At 48.5% G+C, this 23,794-nt stretch overlaps 1 protein-coding gene across 2 annotated transcripts; it reads left to right on the forward strand.

Annotated features, from left to right (window-relative positions):
• Positions 1-1,151: 1,151 nt before the first annotated feature.
• Ltf (lactotransferrin) lies at positions 1,152-23,181 on the forward strand. Of its 2 annotated transcripts, XM_055601689.1 has the most exons (18): positions 1,152-1,194; positions 3,106-3,263; positions 4,133-4,241; positions 4,500-4,682; positions 5,035-5,182; positions 5,587-5,642; positions 7,302-7,480; positions 7,907-8,081; positions 8,874-9,016; positions 9,080-9,085; positions 10,085-10,175; positions 11,158-11,205; positions 12,183-12,338; positions 13,292-13,433; positions 16,950-17,017; positions 19,877-20,061; positions 21,443-21,632; positions 23,106-23,181. In XM_055601689.1, exons 1-18 carry the CDS (start codon positions 1,152-1,154, stop codon positions 23,138-23,140), a joined length of 2,115 nt encoding a protein of 704 aa, XP_055457664.1. In that variant the 3' UTR covers positions 23,141-23,181. The 2 variants fall into 2 exon arrangements, with proteins under 2 accessions (XP_055457664.1, XP_055457663.1); XM_055601688.1 differs by lacking the exon at positions 9,080-9,085 and having other exon boundaries at positions 8,874-9,028.
• The last annotated feature ends 613 nt before the right edge of the window (positions 23,182-23,794 follow it).

Here is a 23,794-nt window from a genome sequence, read left to right on the forward strand (position 1 = left end):
AGGGGCGTCTTCGTGAGGGCTGGAGAAATGGTTGAGCAGCTAAGGGTGCATACTGCTCTCGCAGAGGACGAGACTTCAGTTCCCAGCACTGTGTTGGGAGGCTCACAACTGCCTATTATAACTCCAGCTCCAGAAACCAGTGTCTGAGCCTCTGGCCTCCATGGGTACCTGCATTCATACCCCCCTCCCCCCACACACAGAGAACTCAAAATATATCTTAAAATGGCTTCCCCTTAATATGACACTTAAGATATTCATTCAAATGAAATTGAAATTCTCAACTTCATACCACACCACACCATAACATAACATACACCCCCCACACACACTCAAACACACACACACACAGATACAGAGACACATACAGACATACACACACTCACACACAGAGAGATACAGGAACAGACACACATTCATACAGAGAGAGAAAGAGAGAAAAGGAAGGAAGGGAGGGAGGGAGGAAGAAAAGGAAAGAAGTCAAGTGCCAGGGCCCCTTCCTCATTAGCAAACGAGGGGACATAGGCCAGCACTGGGTGGCATTCCTTCCTGAGGTCCTAGGCTGTTTCCAGGGATTGAATCATGAGTCTCAAGGCAGTGTGAACCCCACGGGAAGCCTGTGTGCAAGTCTAGGCTGACACCACCGTCCCTACAGCTGTCCCCAGGCTGCTGCTGTGGCCAGAATGAGGAGCTGGCTCTTCTTTAGAAGCCTCCACTCCTTGTCCAGCCAAGGAGAGAGAACATTTGCCTGACCTATGTAACTTCAGTGTCGCAGGTCAAGGCAATCCACACATAAAGACCCCTGCCCCATTTCTCACCTCCAGAAGGCACTGGGGACAGAGGAAGGGTAAGAGTTGGGGACCGTGACTCTGTGACAATGATCCCAGAGAAACTGGGTGTGGATTGAGGAAATTACCAGGTTTCCTGTACCAGCAGCGCCTGCAGGAGGGACCAGAGTCCCTGTTTCCTCCTTCCTGGCTCCAGGAGCCTGGCCTCTAAGAACTAGCACACCTGGCTGAGGGGATGGGGATTGAAGGCAGGCCTATTGGGCAACAGGGCGGGGCTGGTCTTGTGAGGTCACCCAGCATGGATAAAGGGCCCCAGGGAGGGTGCAGAGGCCAGGCTTACCCTCTAGGTCCTCCAAGACCACAGACATGAAGCTGCTCATCCCTGCCTTGCTGTTTCTTGAGGCCCTTGGTGAGTGCAGGTGCCTGGGGGTGTCACCTGCTGGGGATGTGCTGTCCCGTTCTTTGGGGAGGAATGTAAGGGACACAGGGCGCCCGAGTTTAGACTCTAGCCTCTGCAAGGACTGTGAGACTGTGCATCGCTCTTCTGACCCTTTATTTCTTCATTGTGAAAAATGACATGGTGCGAGAGGGCAGACTCAGAGGACTGAGTCTTCAGGGTGCTTGTCTGATGCAGCGGTCCCCAGTCTCATCAGGAAACAATGCCTGCCTCCTTCATGGACTCACAGGGGGCTGGGGAGGGAGTGTGCTCTATACTGAGCACTGGTATTTGCAGGGTGGGAAACTGGGGAGCTTGGCAAAGCCCTGGTCTTTTAGTCACCTTGACTATGCCTCCCAGGAGCAGGAAAGAGCTCCCTCCTTTGGCTTCTTGCCTTGCGTGTGCATTTCTTGGCTTGAGACATGGCTCCCCTCTTCGTGGTCTCCCTTTACCTCCAGAGCTCACCCATTACCCAGCTACCCTCTCTGTTCCCAGTGCTGTCCCCTCATCGCAGGGGACAGCCTTTCCTCACCGGATTCCCTGGCCACATCTTCTGTCATTCCACTCTGCCCCTTCCCTAGGCAGCATTCCCATCTCCATCCACCCTCTCTTGTGAGTCCCAGCTTCACTGTCTCCAATGAAGCCATCTTTGTAGCAGCATGGGGGACCCTCCATGGTCTGACCCTACACCCTTTCTTAGTCCTCCTGCAGCTGCGCCCATATCTAACTCAGGTATCTTATACAGGCAGGCTAGCCCAGTGGTCAGTGGTGCTAGTGCCCAACTGCCTAGGTTCAAATTCTAGAGCAGACACTACTTAGCTGGAAAGTGCCTGGAAGTGTGGGGGCGTTGACAGAAATCGCGCCGAAGGGTGGACTCGGTGACTCCGTGGGTAAAAGTGCTTGCCACCAAGACTGAAGACCTGCATTCTATTCCCAGAACACACACCATGGAGCCACCAGTTGACTTTCCATCTCTAACTCGATCTTTTCTGGTCAAGTGTTGTGCTAAACACCCTTGATTCATGCACTTGGGAGGCAGGGGCAGAGGAAGCCACACTAGTCTCCATAGTGAGTTCCAGGACAGCCAAGGCTACATAAAGAGAGACCATGTCTCAAAAAGCAAGCAAGCAAACAAACAACAAAAAAAAGAGCCCTTTATGACCTTTCACATTAGTGGAGTCATCCAATATTTCGTCTTGTACTTGGCTGCCCTCACCTAGAATAAACAAGGCTTCTTCATTTTATAGCATGTATGCACTTCTTTTCTTTCTATAGTTGAATAATATTCCATTGAAAGGATTTACCATATCTTGTTCAGCCATTTGCTAGTTACATATTTAGGCAGTCACATATTTTTGTTGTTTTGCTTTTATTTATTATTTTTTTGCTGTTGAAAATAATGCTGCTGTGAATATTAATGTTAAATATTTCTGTAAATCTGTTTTTATTTCTATGTGCAATTGCCAACCTGTTTCCCAAAGTGGCTACATCATTTCACAGTCCCATCACTCCACCAATGTGTGGAGTTTCCCGTGTTTGCAGCATTAAGATCCAGTTTGCATAAAAGCAAAACACGAGCCACATCCCTCCCCTGATACCCTGCCAGGGTCATCTAGGGCAAGACAGGTGGAAGTCAATAAACCATCTTTGCAGTGGATTCTCTTTTAAGGGGTAGGAAACACAATAGTCATAAAACATAAGATAACCTAGAGGTACCGTCACCTCTAACTTGCTGGATCTCAGGCCTCTGGCCAGGACAGGGCCCCCTGTGGACCAGAAGCATCTACAGCAGAGCAACTGAAAAAAGGAGGGCATAGGCCGAAGGCAGTCTCCAGAACCCCACGACATTGCCAGATTCCTAGCTCCTTTCTCTCTTTTCCCCAGGACTCTGTCTGGCTAAGACAACTGTTCGATGGTGTGCTGTGTCAAAACCTGAGGCACAAAAATGTTCCCGGTGGCAGAAGGCGATGAAGAAAATGGGTGGCCAACCACTCAGTTGTGTCAAGAGATCTTCCACGAGTCATTGCATCCGTGACATCATGGTAAGCTAATACCCAAGCCTGAATGAAGGAAAGCAAGGGAGAGGTGTGGGGCCCAACTGGAAAGTCCCATCTCTGCTCCCTCTGCTTTACTTTCTGGGCATCTGTCGGTTGGGAGCTGTCCTCACCACAGGAACACCACAGGTGTCTCTTGCTATTGAAAGAAAGAAACTGATGTTGAGAGGAGTTCTATGGAGTAACGAGAGTCTTATTTCACATTGTTCATAGAACTATTTTTTTTAAAAATGCCTAAGCAGCCAATTTGATGACTGTGTAATATCTCTAAACCCTTGAGAAATAAGCCTGACACAGCCATTGGTGCCATTTCCCCACTGTTGGGCAGGGATGGCCAGGACTCTAGACATTGAAAAGATGCTTATTCGCCCTCCAGCACCTATGTAAAAGCTGGATGCAGTAGCTTTCACACATGATCCCAGGGTCCAGGAAGCAGAGACAGAAGGGCCTCTGGGGCCTAAACAAACTGGTGAGCTCCAGGTTTGGAAAAGATTTCTGTCTCAAAACGTAAGGTGGAGAGAGGTGGAGGAAGACACCGGAAGTCAAGCTCTGGCCTGCGCTTGTTCATGTCCTCTCTGTGAGAGCACACACACGGCACACATCCCAAGACTGAAAATACATATGAAACCAAGAACAGAGGCTAAAGTATGTAGAACAAACAGTGTGACCAAAGTAAACAGACATCTCTAGGGGGCCACACACAACTTCAGGATTAAAGCCCTGGTGGTGCCTACTGCTCACAGCAAATGACCTTTGACCTGTGCCATCATCTTCCTATACGGACATGAGTAAGGCGAACTCGTGCCAAAGCCCCCAAATCCTTCCTCCTGAAGCATGTCTGGTCCATCTTCTTTTAGTCAAACAAAGCTGATGCTATGACTCTCGATGGCGGATCACTGTTCGATGCAGGACCGCCTCCCTACAAATTGCGGCCTGTAGCAGCCGAGGTCTATGGAACCAAAATACGTGAGTCCTCCCCGGGGACCCCGAGACCTCATGGCCGTGTTGTGGCCGTGGGTCGGGCTCTGTGGAGTGGGAACGGGTGAACACAAACAGGCGGACCTAGTTAGCATCACACACTGGGGTACTGAGTCACTGGGCTCTGGGTGAAGACAGATCCTCCTGATGTGTGGGTCCCCTTCCTACAGGGGCCTGGGTGGAGTGGCTTGTCCCTCTCCCGCTTGTCCAGGCTAAGCCCTGTCTATTCCCTCTGCTCGTGTGCAGGGCCCCGGACTCACTATTATGCGGTAGCCATCGTGAAGAACAGCAGTACCTTTCATCTGAACCAACTACGAAGCCGGAAGTCCTGCCACACTGGCATTGGCAGGAGTGCTGGGTGGAACATTCCGATAGGGACACTTCGCCCATACCTGAATTGGGAAGGGCCACCTGTACCCATTGAGGAAGGTAAAATGGCTTGGGGGATCCTTGGTGGTTTTCAGGTGGGAGTTTCTATTCTCACTGTAGACACAGGCAGCTTTGGGTGGGTGTCCCTAAGGGATGGGTCTGAGGCTGGGCGGAGGGCGGCTGGCCGACTAGAGGAAGGAGCTATCACACCATCAGCTCCGGGAGACACCATAGCTGTTCTCTGGGCAAGGACCCGTGCCTGAGTTCCCAAGCCCACATCAGTGCTGGCCTGGCGGAAGGGGTGGAGGAAGGGGCCTTCCGTCTGTGGGAGGCCCCTTCCTGTCTGCTGGGAGACAGGGCCTCAGTGGTTGGGACTGGCTTCCACTCTGTGCTCTGCTTCTGTGTTTGACAGCGGTGTCCAGGTTCTTCTCAAAGAGCTGTGTCCCTGGTGCCAACAAGGACAGCTTTCCCAACCTGTGCAGCTTGTGTGCAGGGAGTGGAGAGAGCAAATGCGCCTCCTCCCCCGAGGAGCCATACTCCGGCTATGCAGGTGCCTTCAAGTGAGTGACACTATCTTCTCCCCGGTGGCCCATGGCCACCAGCCTCGGGCCAGGGTGCCCTTAGTGCACTACCTGCTGAGGGGTGGAGACAGGCTTCCCCTTCTGTGCAGACCGGAGAACCGGAGGCCCAGGAAGGGGCTGGCCTCTCGACTTCGTGGTCTTCTCCAGCCCCTAAAGGCCCAACAAGGCCCCAAACTATACCACTTTGATGGAAGGCAACCTGGCTATGGCCCTTTCTGATTACATCAAATCTGACTTTGCTCTCCTACCATCTTGGGTTGTCCTGCTCGATTCCTCCCCCCCCATGTGGGCGGGGCAGACGCTGTGGCCATTTTGTCTGGAGAGAGAGAGAGCCATGTGGTCAGGGACCCCAGGTCTTTAGCTGCTTTCTTCTCATTTTGCAGGTGTCTGAGAGACAACGCTGGAGATGTGGCTTTTACCAGAGCAAGCACGATATTTGGTAAGGGAGAAGCTGGGGGCACAGCTGCCTCCTGTGTCCTTTCATCATAATCCTGGTTACAGGTCACCAGACCCTCAGTTTCCAGACACTCTATATCAGATTGCCTACAGATTGCCTACTGGGTCCAGCTCTTGTTTTAGGTTTTCGGTTTGAAAACAACAACAACAACAAAACAAAACACTTTAAAACTAAGTTTTATTTTCTGTGCATTGGTGTTTGCCTGTATGGATGTCCGTGTACCACATGCATGCCTGGTTGCCCAAGAAGGCCAGAAGAGGGCGTCAGATGCCTTGGAGCTAGAGATAACAGGTGGTTGTGAGCCACTGTCTGGTTGCTGGGAATAGAACTCAGGTCCCCTGGAAGAGCAGCCAGTGCTCTTAACCTCTGAACCATCTCTCCACCTCCAACTTCACGCTCTTGAAATCTCCCACACTTTCTTCATTCTCTTTCACCTTGTGGAAACTCTCACCAAAGAGCTTGCCATGTGTTCTTCAAGAGGTACATGGCTTTGCAAAATGAGCTTTTCTGGCTTGTGTCTCTGGACTCTAAGTTCACACACATTTGACTGAGCACTAGAAGAGATGCTGTTTTCCAGTCAGCATTGAGGGTCAGAGATTGGCCTGTAGTTCTAATATATGGGGAACTCAGTGGTTCTGACAGGAGAGAGAAGGTATGTGGAACACATCTTCCGTAGTTAACATTTCTATCCCATAGCCCCTCTCATTTTATTCATTTATTCTGTGTGTGTGTGTGTGTGTGTGTGTGTGTGTGTGTGTGTGTATCTGTGTATGTGCAGTGTACACACACATGCATGTGCAGGCAGAAACCAAAGGAGGACTTGGCGAGTCTTCCTCTATTGCTCTCTATGTATGTTTTAGTTTTGAGACAGGCTCACTCACTGGACCTTAAGCTTGCCTTTTTGACTAGTCTGGGTGGCCAGCAAGCTCCGAGGACCCCTTTGCCTCTGCCTCCGCAGCACCTGGATTATAAATGTGCCCCACCAGCCCTTCCACCACAACCCTTAAAAAAAATATATCAGTTCTGAGGGATTGGGCTCAGGTTGCCGCACTTGTGCAGCAAGCACTTCAGCAACTGAGCCATCTCCTCGGGCCCAAATTTTTGTCACTTCTACTCTTCCTGGAGATATGGGTGAGGTAGCTTCCCCTCTCCCATTACTTCCTCTTTCTGCTTTTTGGGACAGGTTCTCATGTAGTTCAGGCTGGCCTCAAACTTGTTATGTAGATAAGGCTGTCCTTGAACTCCTGATCTATCTCTCAAGTACTGTACTGGCAGTGTGTGTGTGTATGTGTGTGTAGCATGACGATGACATCCTGGACCCATCTGATTGCAAGGACCTTTTTGTCAGAGGCTGTGGAGACCTTGATGGAGCTTGTTCTGCCTCCCTGAATCATGGGAAGCAGCTGCTTCAGCATTCATGGCTCTCAGTACAACACAACAAGCCGGGGGCTCTGGTCTTAGCACGCCCCAGGGACCTTCTGGCAACATCTCTTTACCTCTCGGAGTGTTCAGGAGCAATTCAGTGTTTTTGATTCAGTTTTGTCAACTCTGTGGTCAGGATTCTGTTGGGGAGAAGGGGAGCCACAGCACATGGCCACGGCCAAGCGTCAGCTCATCCTTCCACCTCTCCCTTCCCCCCAGAGGAACTACCGAACAAGGCCGACTGGCACCAGTACAAGCTGCTCTGCCCGGACAACACCTGGAAGCCGGTGACGGAGTACAAGGACTGCCACCTGGCCCAAGTCCCTTCACACACTGTAGTGGCCCGAAGTATGAACGGCAAGGAAAATGCCATCTGGGAGCTCCTCAGCCAGTCACAGGTGCACCCACACACAGTCCCCCTTCCCTGCTTAAGTGTGGGGACGAGGATCTCTTCTTCCCTAATTTCTGTAGCAGAGAGAGTTTGCTAGCTTAAGGACTCCAACTCTCCTCTGGACAGCAGCATCACTGGACCCTTCTCCAGCGTCAGCTCCCGGCAGGCTCTCCTGGGCTCCAGCAGAGCAGGAGTGGGGACAAGATGATAGTCTTAGGACCCCAAGGACCTTGGGACAAAACCATTTTCTGGGGAGTAAGCTGTAGTTGAGCTTGTGTCTCTGCAATGGGGGTGGTCCCCGTGAGCAAGGATATCACCTGAGGCGCCTGCTCCATTTGAATTATCCCCAAGCCCCTGGTAGCCACTTCCACATTGGGTGTTGGTTCCTTTCTGCCTACTTTGGGTGACCATAATGTTATTTTCTCTTAAACAGGAAACTTATGGAAAAGACAAAACATCGGAGTTCCAGCTCTTTGTCTCCTCCAAGGGACAGAAGGATCTGCTGTTCAAGGACTCTGCCATTGGATTTGAGCGGGTTCCCCCGTATGTAGACGTTGGACTCTACCTGACCTTCAGCTATATCACATCCATCCTGAACTTGAGGAAAAGTAAGTGATCCCCAGGCAGGAACCCAAGGGTGCCTGGGGCAGGCAGGAAACTGTGGGTGGGCTCTGCTCTGGGATGGTCTCTCAACCACGGGTGGGACTGACGTGCAGACATGCATCTTCTGTCAATCAAGTCATTGTGAGAAGTGTCTCCAAAAAAATGTCCCAGGCCCCGGATTGATGTTTCATATTCCTCTGTGTATGTCAGGATTCCCAAGGCCTCTTATTAAGTGAGAAATAGAGACATGAGCCAAGAAAGCCAGGCTCTGGAGGGATTATTCCAGAGGCTAGGTAGAACACCCCTTCTGTGCTGGGATTCAGACTTGGCTGGAGAGACTACAGTGGGCTGAATGAACTTGGCTGTGTTTATCCTGCTGTTGGGGCCTTAGGGAGTCTGGGTGAAACAGGAGGTTATACTGTGGTACCTGCTGGTGGCTGTGCGTCTCGTTGGTGGTCAGAGCTGAGTCAAGCTCCTCTGAGCCAGCTGTTGGGGTGTACACTAGTTTTGCTTGTCCTGGAGCTTTTATTCTGAGGGATGATGGAACATTAGGCACATGGTTCCACTAGGGACTGATGGATGGATGGATGATGGAGGGAAGCCCTCCAAAAGACCATCAGTGAGCCACAGAAAACCTTCATCAAGGCCTGAAGTGGATGGAGAGCTGGGATGTGGGCAAGGGAAGAACGCACCACTTTCAGCTTCTTCTGATCTGGGCAGGAGCATGGTCCCCAAGGAGGACAGAGGTGGGGACGAGGCAGCTTCTAAGTGTTGCTCACCATCGTCCTCCTTCACAGGGCCGGAGGATGTGATAGCCGCACGTAACCGGGTCACGTGGTGTGCAGTGGGCAGTGAGGAGAAGCGCAAGTGTGACCAGTGGAGCCGAGCCAGCGGTGGCAGGATCACCTGTGTCTCGTTCTCCTCCACAGAAGACTGCATCGTCTCCATCATGGTAAGGAGCCAGGGTCCCATGGTGTGGGCAGTGGGCTTCTCAGAGGCATAGGCCATGGTCCTCTGCTTACTGCAAGCTCGCTCACCCAGGAGGCCACTATGAAGAAGGCACACTCAAAGAGGGTGGGATCAGGACCATTCATGCCTTGTATGAAGGAGCACCCTTCTACATCTGAGAAACAGTTGGCTGTAGAATTTCCACCTTTCTCATTAAAAGAACAATTTAGGGTTATCAGGTTAATTTGGAAAATACAGGATTGTGTTGTATCTCTCTCACACACACACCGGTATGTGGCTGCATACAGAGGTATCTACAGTGAGAGTTTTGGGATTTCTAGGTTCCTCTGTACATGCAGCCTAGAGCGCCTCTTGGTTTGAATGGGTTATATACTTCTGACCCCTTCTTAAGCAGTATATCATGAATACTTCCCCATATCTATACTCAATCTTGGGAAGCATTTTAAAAATGTTTATATTAGTTTTTGTATATGTGTGAGTGCCTGAGTGAATGTCCGGGAACTACATGAATGCAGGGCCCTCGGAGGCCGGAGAGGATGTCTGAGCCCCGGGAACAAGCTGCCATGCTGGTAATGGAACTGAGCTCAGTTCTCTAGGGGAGCAATCCCTTACGTGCTGAGCCAAATCTCTACTCCTCTCTGATTAGGTTTAATGTATTAAAAAAAAGAAAAAAGACTGGGCACAGGAACATTGCAGTCTTGATAAATCCACATTTCTGTATTGGGTTTGTGGCTACCACTCCGAGTGTTGCATTAAAAAGCAGAAGTTAGCTGAGAGCGGCTGTTTTTGTCATGTCTTCCACCCATGAGGCTGGCTCGAAAAGAGCCGCAGAAATGCTCTGGGTCCTGTTCTCAGAGAGTTGGTGTCTCCCGTGTGTGGCTGACAGCACAAAGACGTGGCGGAGGACTGAGTCGGGTGGTATGCCCTCGGGGTGTTCCGTTCAAGCACCAAGCGGCTTGAGGCCATCCCCAAGAGCTGTGAGGACAGCAGGACAGAAGACAGGTTTCTGCAGCGTGGGTGACCGCCTCTGTCTCTGCAGAAGGGGGACGCTGACGCCATGAGCTTGGATGGAGGGTACATCTACATTGCGGGCAAGTGTGGTTTGGTCCCTGTCCTGGCGGAGAACCAGAGTAAGTGGAGTGGGTGTCCTTTCTGGGTTATTCCATTGGAGGCTGACGTGAGAGTGGGGAGGTGTGGCCACACTCACTAGATCCTGAGGAAGATGGCAGGAGAACCAGAAGAAAGAATAAACAAAAGGGGCCATGCTACCCGCCTCACCACCCCACCCCCCAAACTGACAAATCACAGGTGGTTTACTTCTTGATTAAAACAGAAACAACAACATTTTGGGGATGCTGAGATGACCCAGCTGATAAAGGCATTTGCTGCCTGATGACCTAAGTTTGATGCCTAGGACCCACATGGTGAAAGTAACTGACTCCCCCAGACTGTTCTGACCTCCACGCTGTATGCACCTGAACACACACACACACACACACACACACACACACACACACACACACACACACAAAATAGATGCAATTTACACTCTTTTCATAAAAACAACTCAAAAAAGTACACAAGTAAACAAGCCAGTGTCATTTTACAAATAGCACTCATGTACTGATGCCCAGATGGGGGGGTCACCTTGTACTGACACCCAGATGAGGGGTCACCTTGTGCCCAGCTGTCATCATACTCCCTAATAGCTGTGGCTCTCCTGATTTCCAGAGACACAGATCACCATGCCTCTCTTTTAAATCAGTAGAAAAAGAACCGTGTGTTTAATGTTTGATGTGTCTTGCGAGGCATTATTTTTGTGCTATTCAGCTACACGAGCTGTGGCTGTTGACTAGTCGGTCTCATAGTTGTGTAATCTGTTGTGTGGCTCTTTACCATTGTCCCTGTGGATGGACATCTTGGGTAAGTTCCATCTGGTAGTTATCATGAATGCCCTTGTCTATGATGAGAATGTGTATTTATTTCTGCTGAACTGAAATACCAAGGCATTCTCTTTGAGTTTGATTTCGTATTGTGGGGGATTTAAAAGTTCGTGACCTTTTAGTAAATCTTGAGTAGTCGATAATGTTTCACTTGCCTTTGTCCCTTCAGAATCCTCCAAAAACAACAGTTCTGATTGTGTGGAAAGACCAGTAGAAGGTAAGTCACAGTCAAAAGCAAGCCAATGCTCAGGAAGAGGCAGAGAAACCTCACCTAAGCACACAGAGGCTCACCCCAGAAATACAAATATGTACAGATAAAAACACACGGAGGAATAATTATAATTAATCTCTGTGTGGACCTTCACACTTGGTGAAGAACTTTCATGTGGTCCAGGGTTATGTGCAAAGAGAAATGTTGCTCCTCCGTTCTGTCTGTTTAAGGAAACAGTGGCCCAGAGAGTTTTCCAGTGCCTCAGGTCTCTCACTCACAGTGGTATACAATGCTGGTGCGCATCCTGGCTTTGAACCGGGACTTCTAGCTCATCAAGCTCGAGGCTCTGTGCGCTAGCCCCGGCTGCTCTCGGGAGTCGGAGCTTGCTAGGCTTTGGAAGCCTGGGTGCTTGCCTGCAGTGGGGGTGTCAGATACCTGCAGGAGGAGGATGGCAATCACATTAGCTCCCTCCCCATGCTGGGCTGGTTGACCTCACATCTGGGGGGTCCTGGGTGCATGCCCCCAGCACTGATGCAGCAGCTGATCTAGCGGTCATCACAGCTGTCGCCTGATACAACTGCAGGCAGTAGCTTGTGCATTGTTGAGGCCACTCTCATGGCCCAGGGTCTGTCACCCAAGGTAAAGGTTTATAACTCAGCAACACTGTGTGGCTGGTTGAGGGCAGCCCATTGTTATCACCTAAAGGGTCAGTTTTCATACTATTTTATTTCATAACTCAGATCAGTTTCCGCTTGACACAGAACAACATTTTTGGTTCTCCTTCCCTCTCTCCCTCTCTCCCTCTCTCCCTCCCTCTCTCTCTCTCTCTCTCCCTTTTTCTCTTTCTTTCATCCTCCTAACAATGGCCAATAATCCATGGTAATGGAAACCTGTTGTATTTTTGGCCTGGGTTGGAGACACTGTACCAGAACCCACGTGCACCCTGGTGGCTAAGATTGCCTCTCTGTCATCTGTTGTGCAAGGGTACTTTGCCGTGGCAGCAGTTAGAACAGAAGACAATGGCTTCACCTGGAGCACCGTGAGAGGCAAGAAGTCCTGCCACACCGCCGTGGACAGGACCGCAGGCTGGAACATCCCCATGGGCCTGCTTGTCAACCAGACCAAATCCTGCAAGTTTGGTAAGCGTGTGGGAGCGCCCCATGGGAGGACCGTCCTGGGTGGGGCAGTGAGTGCCTGAGGCTGTGAAACCTTAGGGAAGGGAGAGGGCAGGAGCTTTGCTGACTGGCTGTAGCTGTAGGGTCTGTTTTAGAATAACTAGGTTCTCCTTGTGCTCACCTCATGGAGCCATGGGTACTTAGAATTTTTTCCCTACAGAACACCTCCTAAAGCTTCCCCAACTGCCCACACTCATGGAGAGCCAGAACTCAACATCATTTAATTAAAAAACTAATATATGCCCAACCTTATAAATTAGCAGCCAGCTGAACTGCTAACAATTGGATGTGTCTTTTTGTAATCCTAAGTAAGATAAGCTTGAGTTTTCTGATGTAGGCAAGAATGCAATGTAAAACAGCATTTTCAAACGTTTTAGTGTATATTTAAAAACCTATGCCTTTTAAGACTATTTCCAGGGAGTTGGCACCCAGCACTCCCGAACATATGTGATTGTATCAACCTAGTACCATGGGACGTACCAGCCATTGGGCACCTTATTTTTATTGAGAAGCCAGGTGCCCAGGGAGAAGACAGGGGCACTGTCTTCTGTTTCTGATTTAAAAATAAAAAGAAGTCAGACTGTGGACCAGGAGGCCGGCAGGCTCTGCGGCAGAGAACCACCATGGTCTTCAGCAGAGCTCCTGCTACACAAGGCTGTGATGAGAGGGCCCTCCATGCAGGCGTGATTCCTCCGAGCAGCAGCCGGACAGACACCCTGTCCATGCCTTCAGCCTGAGGCTTTTCTGATTTCCAGGGGGTCTTTGGTTGGTGGTGGGATGTCATTCCCTGATGATGTGTGTCCTATCTATGCGGTCTACACGCTGAGCTGAGACCAAGCTATGTCATCTGCTGCTGGGTAAAGGCTTTGTGATGATCCTGGCCAGAAGCACCAACTCACCTTCATCCCTCCTTTCAGATGAATTCTTTACGCAAAGCTGCGCCCCTGGGGCTGACCCCAAATCCAGCCTCTGTGCCCTGTGTATTGGTGACAAGAACGGCAAGAATCAATGTGCTGCCAACAGCAAAGAGAGATACTCTGGCTACATCGGGGCTTTCAGGTGAACCCATGGCAGCGCCACCAGCATGGGGCCTCAGCTGTGACACTGTGGTTCTGGATGGGGGTTGTCATCCAGAGTCAGTAATCAGATGGGCAGCGGGAGCAAGAGCCTCCTATTACACCGACACCCCAGAGAGTGGACACTGGTCGGCAGGCCTGCAGAGCTCAGCTTTACTGTCCAGCCAGCAATCCACATAGACCCTCAAAGTCAATGGGTAGAGAGTGTTTTCAGTGTTTTGTGGGGAGAATTCCAGTAAGCACCGCCCTCTTCCCCTCACTCAGTCACCATTGTGTCTTTTTCTCTTCTCTTCTCTTCTCTTCTCTTCTCTTCTCTTCTCTTCTCTTCTCTCTTCTCTTTTCTTTTCTCCTTGACTTTGGCCCTAAAGAGTCTGGAGAGATTGCTTGCTGCTTCATGCAGCACTGAGCTCAGTTCCCACGACCCCTTTCAGGTGTTCACAGCTCCAGGGGATGCAATGTTTTTCTCTGGCCTACAGGGGCACCTACACACGTGTGCACATATGTACACACATACACATGAGTAAAAAATTTAAATAGGTTTTTTTTTTTAAAGAAGTGACAAGGAAAAAGCCGTATTACAGTGCTCTTTTCCAACAGTAATATGAAAAATCAAGAAAAAGTTAGCTTTCATATTTCATACATGCCAAGTGCTGCATGGGTCGCAGTGACTGTAGAACTCATACGAAGTTAGATATTGCTTCTCGGGGCACCCTGTAAGATGTGATGCCCACGTGGAAGCTCCCTTCCTTATCCCTTCTCTCTTTGCCAAGAGTATTCTTTACCACCATATGGTGTTACGGATCCTCAGATGTCAATAGTCAAACAGGACTTTGTTCTTTTAAGTATACATTTAATAATTTTGTTCCCATGAAACAATGACTTTTTTTGCTTATATCTGAATGATTTGTAAACATTGATTCTTTTCAAGTGTACAAACAATGTCCTTAAGGATTCACAAATAGAAAAGCTACAGCATGATTCCACTTATAAGTATTAAACAGACAAGCTTGTTAAGAACCCACGGAAGTCTTGGGATCTGTCCCCCCGAGACTTGCAGTACGATAGTATTTCGCTGGAAATGTCTGCAAATCCTTGTTCCTATTTATTCTAAAAAACACTGTTTTGTCTTATGCCCAGTTGTATGTAGAATCTAGACTTCTAGACTTGGGGGGTATATAACAAAATAATTGACAGCTAGAACCAGGAGTCTTGTTTTCTCTTGTATCTTCACCTAAAGTTTATTTAGGTTACCATTCAACATACTGGGATTAATCACGGTGTCTCCGAATATGGGCGATGTTATAGTTTTCCCCTTTGTTCCCCAGCTCTGTAGCATGCATTCCTTTACCCTCTCCACTTCTCAGCTTTCTTAAGACCTCTCCTTCCAGGGATGGAGAGAGAGAGCTTAGCAGTTAAGAGCCCTGGCTGCTCTTGCAAAGGACCTAGGTTCTGTTCCCAGCATCCACATGGTGGCTCACAGGCTTCTTCTGGCCTCAGCAGGCACCAGGATTCATACGGCACACAGGCATTAAGGCAAACATTTTATACATAATAAATTAAAGAAATTTCTTTTTTTTTTTTTTTTTTTTTTTTTTTTTAGACAGATTTCTTTGTGTAGCTCTGGCTGTCCTGGACTCACTCCATAGACCAGAGATTCACCTACCTCTGCTTCCTGAGTGCTAGGATTAAAGGTGTGTGTGACCACTGGTGGCAATGTTTTTTAAAGGATCTCTTCCTTCCCTCTCATAGTCCTCATTCTGGTTACACACACACACACACACACACACACACACACACACACACTCTTTTACATTTAGGCTCCATCTGTGACAGAAAACTTGCTATTTGTCTTTGAGTCTAGCTTATTAAACAAAATAATCTCCGGTTTCATCCATTTTGTACAAACATAATGATTCCCATTTAAACTTCCTTTGTGAATATGTAGCACATTTTCTCTACCCATTCATCTGTGGATGGACATCTTGGCTGCTTCCATTTCTTGGCTGTGGTGGATAAAGCTGCTGTAAACACGGACATGCAAATATCTGTGTGGCAGCACAGAGTCCTTTGAGTGTTTACCCCGATGTGATCTGGCTGGGCTGGGTGATAGCTTTGGTTTCAGGTTGTTAGGGAATGTCTGTATCGGCTGCACAAGTTTTATTCTTGTATTCATAATTAGCGCACAAATACCACTGAGTCTTAACTTTCACTTTGCAAGTATTTTTCTGACTTCCTGCTCTGGTACAAAACTTAGCCTCTCAACACTGGCCCCTGCTCTTCCACTACCTGAACCACAAACGTCCCCCATTTTAACACCGGATTTGCCTTATCGATGCCCACAGTGCCAATGCTATTCCAGCATCATTCCCATATTAAGTACATGGCACAAGAGTGTGTGTCCCTAGCCAGGCATGGAGGTGCCTAGAGTTGAACTCACATCATCAAGCTTTGCGGCAAGAGCTTTTACATTCTGAGCCATCTCCTCAGCCCATGTGCCTAATCTCTGGTGTTCTGAAACTTCATTTCTCTATGTGAATCCTTTCTACTTTGTTAGATTGGGCAATTGGTGGGCATTCCATCAAATTATTCAGTTTGGAGAAACTTATTTTATTGGCAGTTTCTATCCTCTCCTCCCTAAGTTCTCCCCCAGCCTCGTTCTTTAAACCACAGACTCTCCTGTGGCTCACTATCTGATTTCCTAGAATTCATTAGCTGTTGATTCACTTCCAGTTTCTGCCATGTTTTCTTGGCTGAATCTTTCAATCCTGTGTCACTTTAAAGCATTTTACGTTGAGGATTATTTTTAGTTTCTGTTTAAAATGTATTTATTCATTTTACATCTGTTTTGCCTGCATGTGTATCTACATACTACCTACATGCCTGGTGCCCTCAGAGTCAAGAAGAGGGAATCCTGGACTTACAGGTTGCTTTGAGCCTTCGTGTGGCTGCTGGGAATCGAACCTGGCCCTTCTGGAAGAGCAGCCAGTCGTCTGAACTCCTGAGCCACCTCTCTCGCCTCAACCCCCTTTACTTCCTAACCTCACTCTATCACAATTACTCATTTTTTGAGCTTCCTTTACTTGCTCCATGAATGCTTCATTTCTTTCATATCTTTAATGGTATTAAATGTAGTTTGTAAAAAAAGAAAAAAAATCTCTCCCTTATATTGCCTTTGTATCTCGGGAGTATAGGCTGGTATGGCTTGGCCACTGTCTTTCCAGATTCTAAAGGGTGTCATCATTACCTTCTCTTGCTCTTTTCTAAGTTTATGGGTTAAAAAAATAGAAATCTCACTGGTATCATTTCATTGGGGTTTCAGAAGGAGAAAAGATAGACAGATGCTTGTAAGCTGGCATGTTAAGTAATGAGTTCCTGGAAATATTTTCAACTTTTGCCTGTTTGCTTCCATGTTTTAGTTTTTGGAATGCATGTCACAAATATTTATGAAAAGTCTAATGTTTTCTCCCTTGTGGTGTGTTTATTTGGGGAACTATTTTAGGTGTCTGGCTGAGAACGCAGGAAACGTTGCATTTTTGAAGGACTCCACTGTCTTGCAGAACACTGATGGTATGTAAAGACGTTCGCTTCCTCCTTCAGAGCAATCTCTGGCACCGCCGCATGCCCTCTCCTCTGGGTTTGTATTTGAAAAGATAGTAGAACTACTTCAGACTCTTGACTAAAAGAATTCCAAAGTTTTTTGAATTTGGTTTTATTTTTATTTTTTTTTTTAAGACAGGTTTTAATTTTATAACTCAACTTGGGACTTATCATGTACCTCACATGAGTCCTGAACTCATGGAAGTCTTCCTGTCTTGGTAAACTGAGTTCTGGAAGTTATAGGCATGAACCACTCCAACTGGGGAATTATAAAGTCTCTACTGAAAGTAGGCAGCATGGGGACATCTGTGGTGTCACAGTGATTTTGAAGCAATTCACACACACAAATATACACACACACATATATACACACATAGAGACACTCACACAGACATACACATAAACATACATTTGTACACATACACGCACACATTCACACAGGCATATGCAGACATACATGTATATATACACACATACATATATACACAAACTACCAGCACCAGCAGCAGCAGCCATAATTGGTAGCAGGCGCATCTGTGGGGAAACTCGCTGTCTCTCTGTTCCAGATGAAACAAATACAGACAGTAATAATAACTGAATGCAGGTGAGTAAATATTCTTTATCAAAAAGGGAAATAGAAGTTTCCCTTCAGCTCCATGTGAAGCCTTGAGAGTCAGTGAGTAAAAATCCACAGGAGCATGAATGTTAAGAAAAAAATGTGCCAGCCAACATTTGAACAAGAACCCCTCTTCTGGTCTCTGGATCCCCTCCTCTGGTCTCTGGATCCCCTCCTCTGGTCTCTGGATCCCCTCTTCTGGTCTCTGGATCCCCTCCTCTGGTCTCTGGATCCCCTCTTCTGGTCTCTAGATGCCCTCTCCTGGTCTCTAGATCCCCTCTCCTGGTCTCTAGATCCCCTCTCCTGGTCTCTAGATGCCCTCTCCTGGTCTCTGGATGCCCTCTCCTGGTCTCTGGATGCCCTCTCCTGGTCTCTGGATGCCCTCTCCTGGTCTCTAGATGCCCTCTCCTGGTCTCTGGATCCCCTCTCCTGGTCTCTGGATGCCCTCTCCTGGTCTCTGGATCCCCTCTTCTGGTCTCTAGATCCCCTCTTCTGGTCTCTGGATGCCCTCTCCTGGTCTCTAGATCAGGAAAACAAAAGTAGGCATTCAGCTCCTGCCATCCCTTTGCTACTCTCCAAGTTGCACATCTCTCCTTCGCCTCCTCAGCTCTGCCTCTGAAGGCGACTTGCTCTTTTGTTCAGTAAACTGTCAGTCCAGCCCCTTCTCCCCTTCCCTTCTGCCTGCCTGTTGTCTCTGGGTGATTGTGCATGTGCTAGGAGACCCCTGAAACACTCAGTATTAAGGAGAGGGACCCAGGAGGCAGGTGAGGGGTTTCCCAAGGAAGGAGAGTCAAGCGCAAGCTTGGATGACAAACCCGTGTTTGCACACCCAGGCTTGCCTACTTTTAAACCTGAAATTTATGGCAGCCTGGTGATACTCCAGGATCAGAGTGATGCCAAATTTAATTTTAAGCTTCTCAGGTACTTAATATTTTATTAAGTTTATTATGTTTATTTAAGTTACTATGTTTGTTTGAATTAGCTAGACATATTTGATAAACCCATGGAATTCCCCATTTTTTTCCATATTGCACGAAACGAGAGGGAAAAGGTTGTCTGTATTTGAAAGTCTGAGCTTGGAAATGCTTTATAATTGGAAACTTTTCAACACTACATGTTATGCAACAAGTGGGAAATCCTGCACTTGAGCTCATCTGACGAGTCACAGCCAGACTGCAGTCACTCTGGAAACACTGTGCAGTGTCCCCTTCAGATGGCGTCTGTACTGCGCATGTGACACACACAATGGGATATTGTTTATTGCTGCATTGCCACCTTCACAGTATCTCCTTATATATACATGTGCAAATGTTCTAAAATTTGAACAAATTCCAAAGCAAGAGCATCTCTAGTCGCAGACATCTGAATAAAGACTATTGAGCCTGTGTGCTCTTTTTTGGGACTGACTGGAAACTATGGCATAGATGGAGTTCTTTTGTAAAAGGAGGGGGCTGGGAAGATACATCAGTGGGTAAAGAGCATGTTATGCAAACATTGGGAACCGAGTTCTGATCCCTAGCACCCCTGTAAGAAGGCAAGTGAGGTGTCACGTACCAGCTCTGGAGATGGTAGGGGTGGAGATGGATCCTGAGCCTTCTAGCCTTCCAGTTGAGCCAATGAGCTCTGAGTTCAGTGGAAGACTGTGTCTCAAAAAATGAGCGAAGAAGTGACTGGGGAAGATACCCAGGTGTCAGCCTCTGACCTCCACACATACCTGCACAGACAATCGCACTTGTACTTATGTGCACACACACACACAACACGCATGCTACACGCTACACACACACACTCACACACACACACAAACACGTAGAAGAACAGTCATTTGAACAACAGGAAGAACCCCTTCCACCATCTTTGCCTCTTCACCCTCTACTTCCTGTTTCCATGGCTTTGCCTGCCCTCATAAATGCAGTCATTTGTGGCCTTTTGTAGCTGGCTTCTTTCATCGTAGCATCGTGATTTTGAGCACCAGTCTTGGTACCATGTGGATGAGCATCACCCCTTTGTTATGGCATAGGATTCTCCTATATGGCGAAGCACCACAAATACTACAGAGCTGTAGCCCGAATAGCTTGTGAGGGGTAAAGCTTCATTTTTGCCTCCTGCGTATCAGCATAGCCCATGTGGGCTTTCCAGAATATCTCATGCCAATGCAAAGATGCCGTGGCTGAGCAGACCAGCCATGGCTAGTGATACCTGTCTCTCACCAGGAAAGAACACTGAAGAGTGGGCCAAGGACTTGAAGCAGGAGGACTTTGAGCTGCTGTGCCTTGATGACACCCGGAAGCCTGTGACTGAGGCAAAGAACTGTCACCTGGCCATAGCCCCCAACCACGCTGTGGTGTCTCGGGTGGACAAGGTGCAGTACCTTCAGCGGGTGCTGCTTGACCAACAGGTATGGACACCAGCGGCCCACATTCCTCACTGCATGGACTCCTGTCGGGAGGTGATTCATGCATTCAAGCCTCTCTTTCCAGCCCCTCTGCTTGATCGGTGGGGATGTCATTTGCGTCATGCTCTGAGTCTTTCTAGGGAGCCATCTAGACTTCTGCCTGGACTCCCTGCTCCTGGACTTGAACTTGTGTATGGCCCAGAGACAGTTCTGACCTTCCCCTCCTGCTGCTTCCTCCCATGACCCATATCAGACAGAGGGCAAATGCTCACTCAGTGCTCAGGACAAAGGCTGCAAAGCAGCAAACACAGAGCGAGTTCCATATGACAGAGACACGAGGTTCTCAGGCTCACAGATTAGCACTAGGGAGATCAGGAATATTAAACATGCAGTGTTGTCTTTTCAAGGAAGAGATGTACAGCCTGTTTTCCAGCAAGGAGGCTGGAAACCCACATGGTTTACAGCCTGGGGTCTTCCATGCTGTCTGTACAGCCAGGCCATTCTGGTCTCCAGACTCTCCCGTTTGTCTCAGTCAATCTCTAGCGCTACCCTCCTTGAGGCCCTTATCAGGAGCTTCATTTTTCATATCAGGAGCCTGCTTGTTCATTTAATCTAGAGGTCCTGTCTTCATGGAAGACACCGCTTGCAACTTACAAGAGTTTTGATGTAATCCTGCCTTAGGCTTTGTAGCACACACGGGACTGAGTTCATCATCATCAGGAAACTTTCTCCCCAAAATTGTGCTGTGCTTAAATATGCCTAAAATAAACTACTCAGTGTCAGATATTTTGAAGTTTGTCCCAACACTGGCTACTGAGTCGTGTTGAAGAGAACTTCCTTCTCCTCTCATGTGGATTGACACTCTGTTGGCCTTGGTGTTTGTAGAGACCCTCACATCCATGAATTTAAGGCTGCCTGTGTTCTGGGGTTCCCTGTTCTAGTCTATTTTCCTATCACAACATGCTGGCCCTGGGTATACTTTTGAGTGTTCAGAGAACGGACTGCAGCTGAGAGAGACTGAATGTCCTGCAATGGCCCAGGTCATAGAAACACGGGAGGCTTCTGACTCAAATTGCCCCTCTGGACAGCTGGGAATGTTCTAGATGATCAGCTTTCATGGGAGGACCTCCAAAATCTTCACCTGACCTCTTATCACCAGGAAGAAGTTCTACAGGAGTCGATAACAGGTTCAGTAGGAGGAAAGATGTGGGAGGCAAGATCAGAGCCCCTGGGCCCTGGCTGGAGAGCCCAGACAGGAGTCAGCCCAGGCAGGAAAAGCAGCTGCTGCCTTTCTGCAATTCTGCTTACCCAAAATGGAAGAACCTTTGCCTTTCCCATCCCTCCTTCTGTGACCACTCACAGACTGTTGGCTCTCTTGATGCAGATTCTGTTTGGAAGATATGGATCGAAGTGTCCATCAGAGTTTTGCCTGTTCCATTCTAACACCAAAAACCTGCTGTTCAATGATAACACTGAGTGTCTGAGCAAGCTGCACAGCAAAACAACATACGAAAAGTATCTGGGACAGGAATACGTCACGGCCACCGAGCATCTGAAGCAGTGTTCCAGCTCCCGTGAGTAGGGTCTGAATATACTTACCTAGGGACCAACATGGGAGAAAGTCAAGGTTTGGAAGCCAGAGTGCACACAGACATGCAACCTCCTTAAACCCTTAAAATGTCGAGCCCAAGAGATGGCACAGGGGGTGAGAGACTGACTGCCCTTCCAGACGCCCCACGAGGCGGCTCCCAACAATCTGTAGTACCAGTTCCAGGCAATCCGACACCCTCTGCTGGCCTCTGTGGGCACCAGGCATGCATGCAGTGGTCAGACATGCATGCAGGCAAAGCACTCCCACACGTGACAAAATAAGTTCAGATGTAGGAAATGTACGGATAATAATTTAATTCTTGACAGCTGTTTAGAAGAGTGGCTGGAGACATCTCTCAGTGAGTCATGTATTTGCCTCAAATGCACAAGGCCCTGGGTTCGGCCTCTGGCACCACTGGGTGTAGCGGTGCGCACCGGTACTTGAGAGGTAGAGGTTTTCAAAGTCATCCTTGGCTACCAATGGAGATCAAAGTCAGCCTGAGGTACACAAAACCCCGTCTCAAAAAAAAGTTCAAATACATATTATACATTTACATACATACGTGTCTGTGTGCATATGTAGGCGCGCGCACACACACACACACACACACACACACACACACACACACAGATTGCTGAAATTTTCAAAGCGATTCCTCAAGCTCCAGCATGCATTGGCTCACAGTGCACAGTGGCCTCTTCAGCCCGTACATCTGGTCCCCACTCTGAGAGGCAGAGGCCTGGCAGATGCTGTCTGGTCCAGGAGCAAGAGCAGACCCAGAATCTCTTTGTCAGTTGTTCTCAACTTAGGATGATGTTGTCCCCAAAGGAGACATTTGGTCATGCCTAGAAACATTTTTGATGACCACAGTTTGTGGGTTCTGCTGGTCCCGGGCAACAGAGGTTGGGGTTTTAGCGAGCCTGGGATACCCCATCCTGCAAAAAAGGAGGATTATCAGGCGCCCCATGCTGACACCCCAGGTGAGGAGCCATATTCCTTATTGAGCGGGCTTCTCAGGCTGAGGTGTTGCAGGTGTGGTCCGCACTGGGTGGACAGATAGCAGCGGTGCAGAGGACAGCTGTCTGCCCACGCCGTCCGCAGCTCATGGCACAGCCACTCACAGTCAGGAGCTCAGCCAGTGTTTGCAGATTAAGCACAGAGATCAGCCTTCATCATGGGCGGTTCAGGAGCCAGGGGACCAGTGCCTTGTGAACTTGAGTGGCATGAACTAATTCACTTAGAGTGGAGTCAAGTGCCCCTCAGGTCAGGGCAGGGGATGTCCTGTGTTCCCAGGAGGCCACAGTTGCCAGAAGAGGACGGATGAGGCAAGCCCTGGCTCACAATGGTGGGACAAGGGCTAGGAAACGGTTTTTGAGATCTCCTTGATATAGATTTGGAAAAAAAAAAAAAAAAAAAAAAAAGTGTTTCTGAATGTCCTGCTTTCTTCGTCCCACAGCACTCCTAGAAGCCTGCATTTTCCTTACCCAGTGAAAACACCCAGCAAACCTGTGGAGCCTTCCCACGAAGCCTCATCTGGGATCCGTGGGGTCCTGGGGCCTGGCTGTGCTTATAACTCCCTGCTGTCACTTTAGGTAGAAATAAAATGAGACACAGTGTTGGTTTTCTTGTCATATCAAGTGTCGTTCATTGTGCCTCGAATTTCACAGTGAAATCGTGTGTCTGACCAAATGCCTACACACTTGGACTTGCCTTTGGAGTTTTCCAAGCTCAACCCTTCTTTTGTCCTGAAGTTCTGGGCATGGTGCCTGTTGATCTGGAATCTGGGGACAAGCCAAGTGGCTATTTTTTTCCCCAAGGGGGTCTGGTTTATTCACACAGAGATCACAGTACGTGTGTGTGTCCCAGATGGTGTGTGCTATGTGCGTACATGTACACTTCAGCAAATGTTTGCATATGTGACTGTGTGTTCTTCACCAACCAATCTCATGCATGTGTGTACGTGCATGTGAAAGCCAGAGGACAGTCTTGAAAATCACTGCGCAGGCGCCGCCCACCTTTTCTTTTGAAAGAGTGCACCCTAACTTGCAGTGATAAATGCCATGACCAACCTCCCTTTTCCTTCTTTCTTCCTTCCTTCCTTTCTTTCTTTCTTTCTTTCTTTCTTTCTTTCTTTCTTTCTTTCTT

The sequence above is a fragment of the Psammomys obesus genome, unplaced genomic scaffold (genome assembly GCF_907164565.1).
Source record: "Psammomys obesus unplaced genomic scaffold, mPsaObe1.curated_primary_1811, whole genome shotgun sequence".
NCBI classification, from domain to species: domain Eukaryota; kingdom Metazoa; phylum Chordata; class Mammalia; order Rodentia; family Muridae; genus Psammomys; species Psammomys obesus.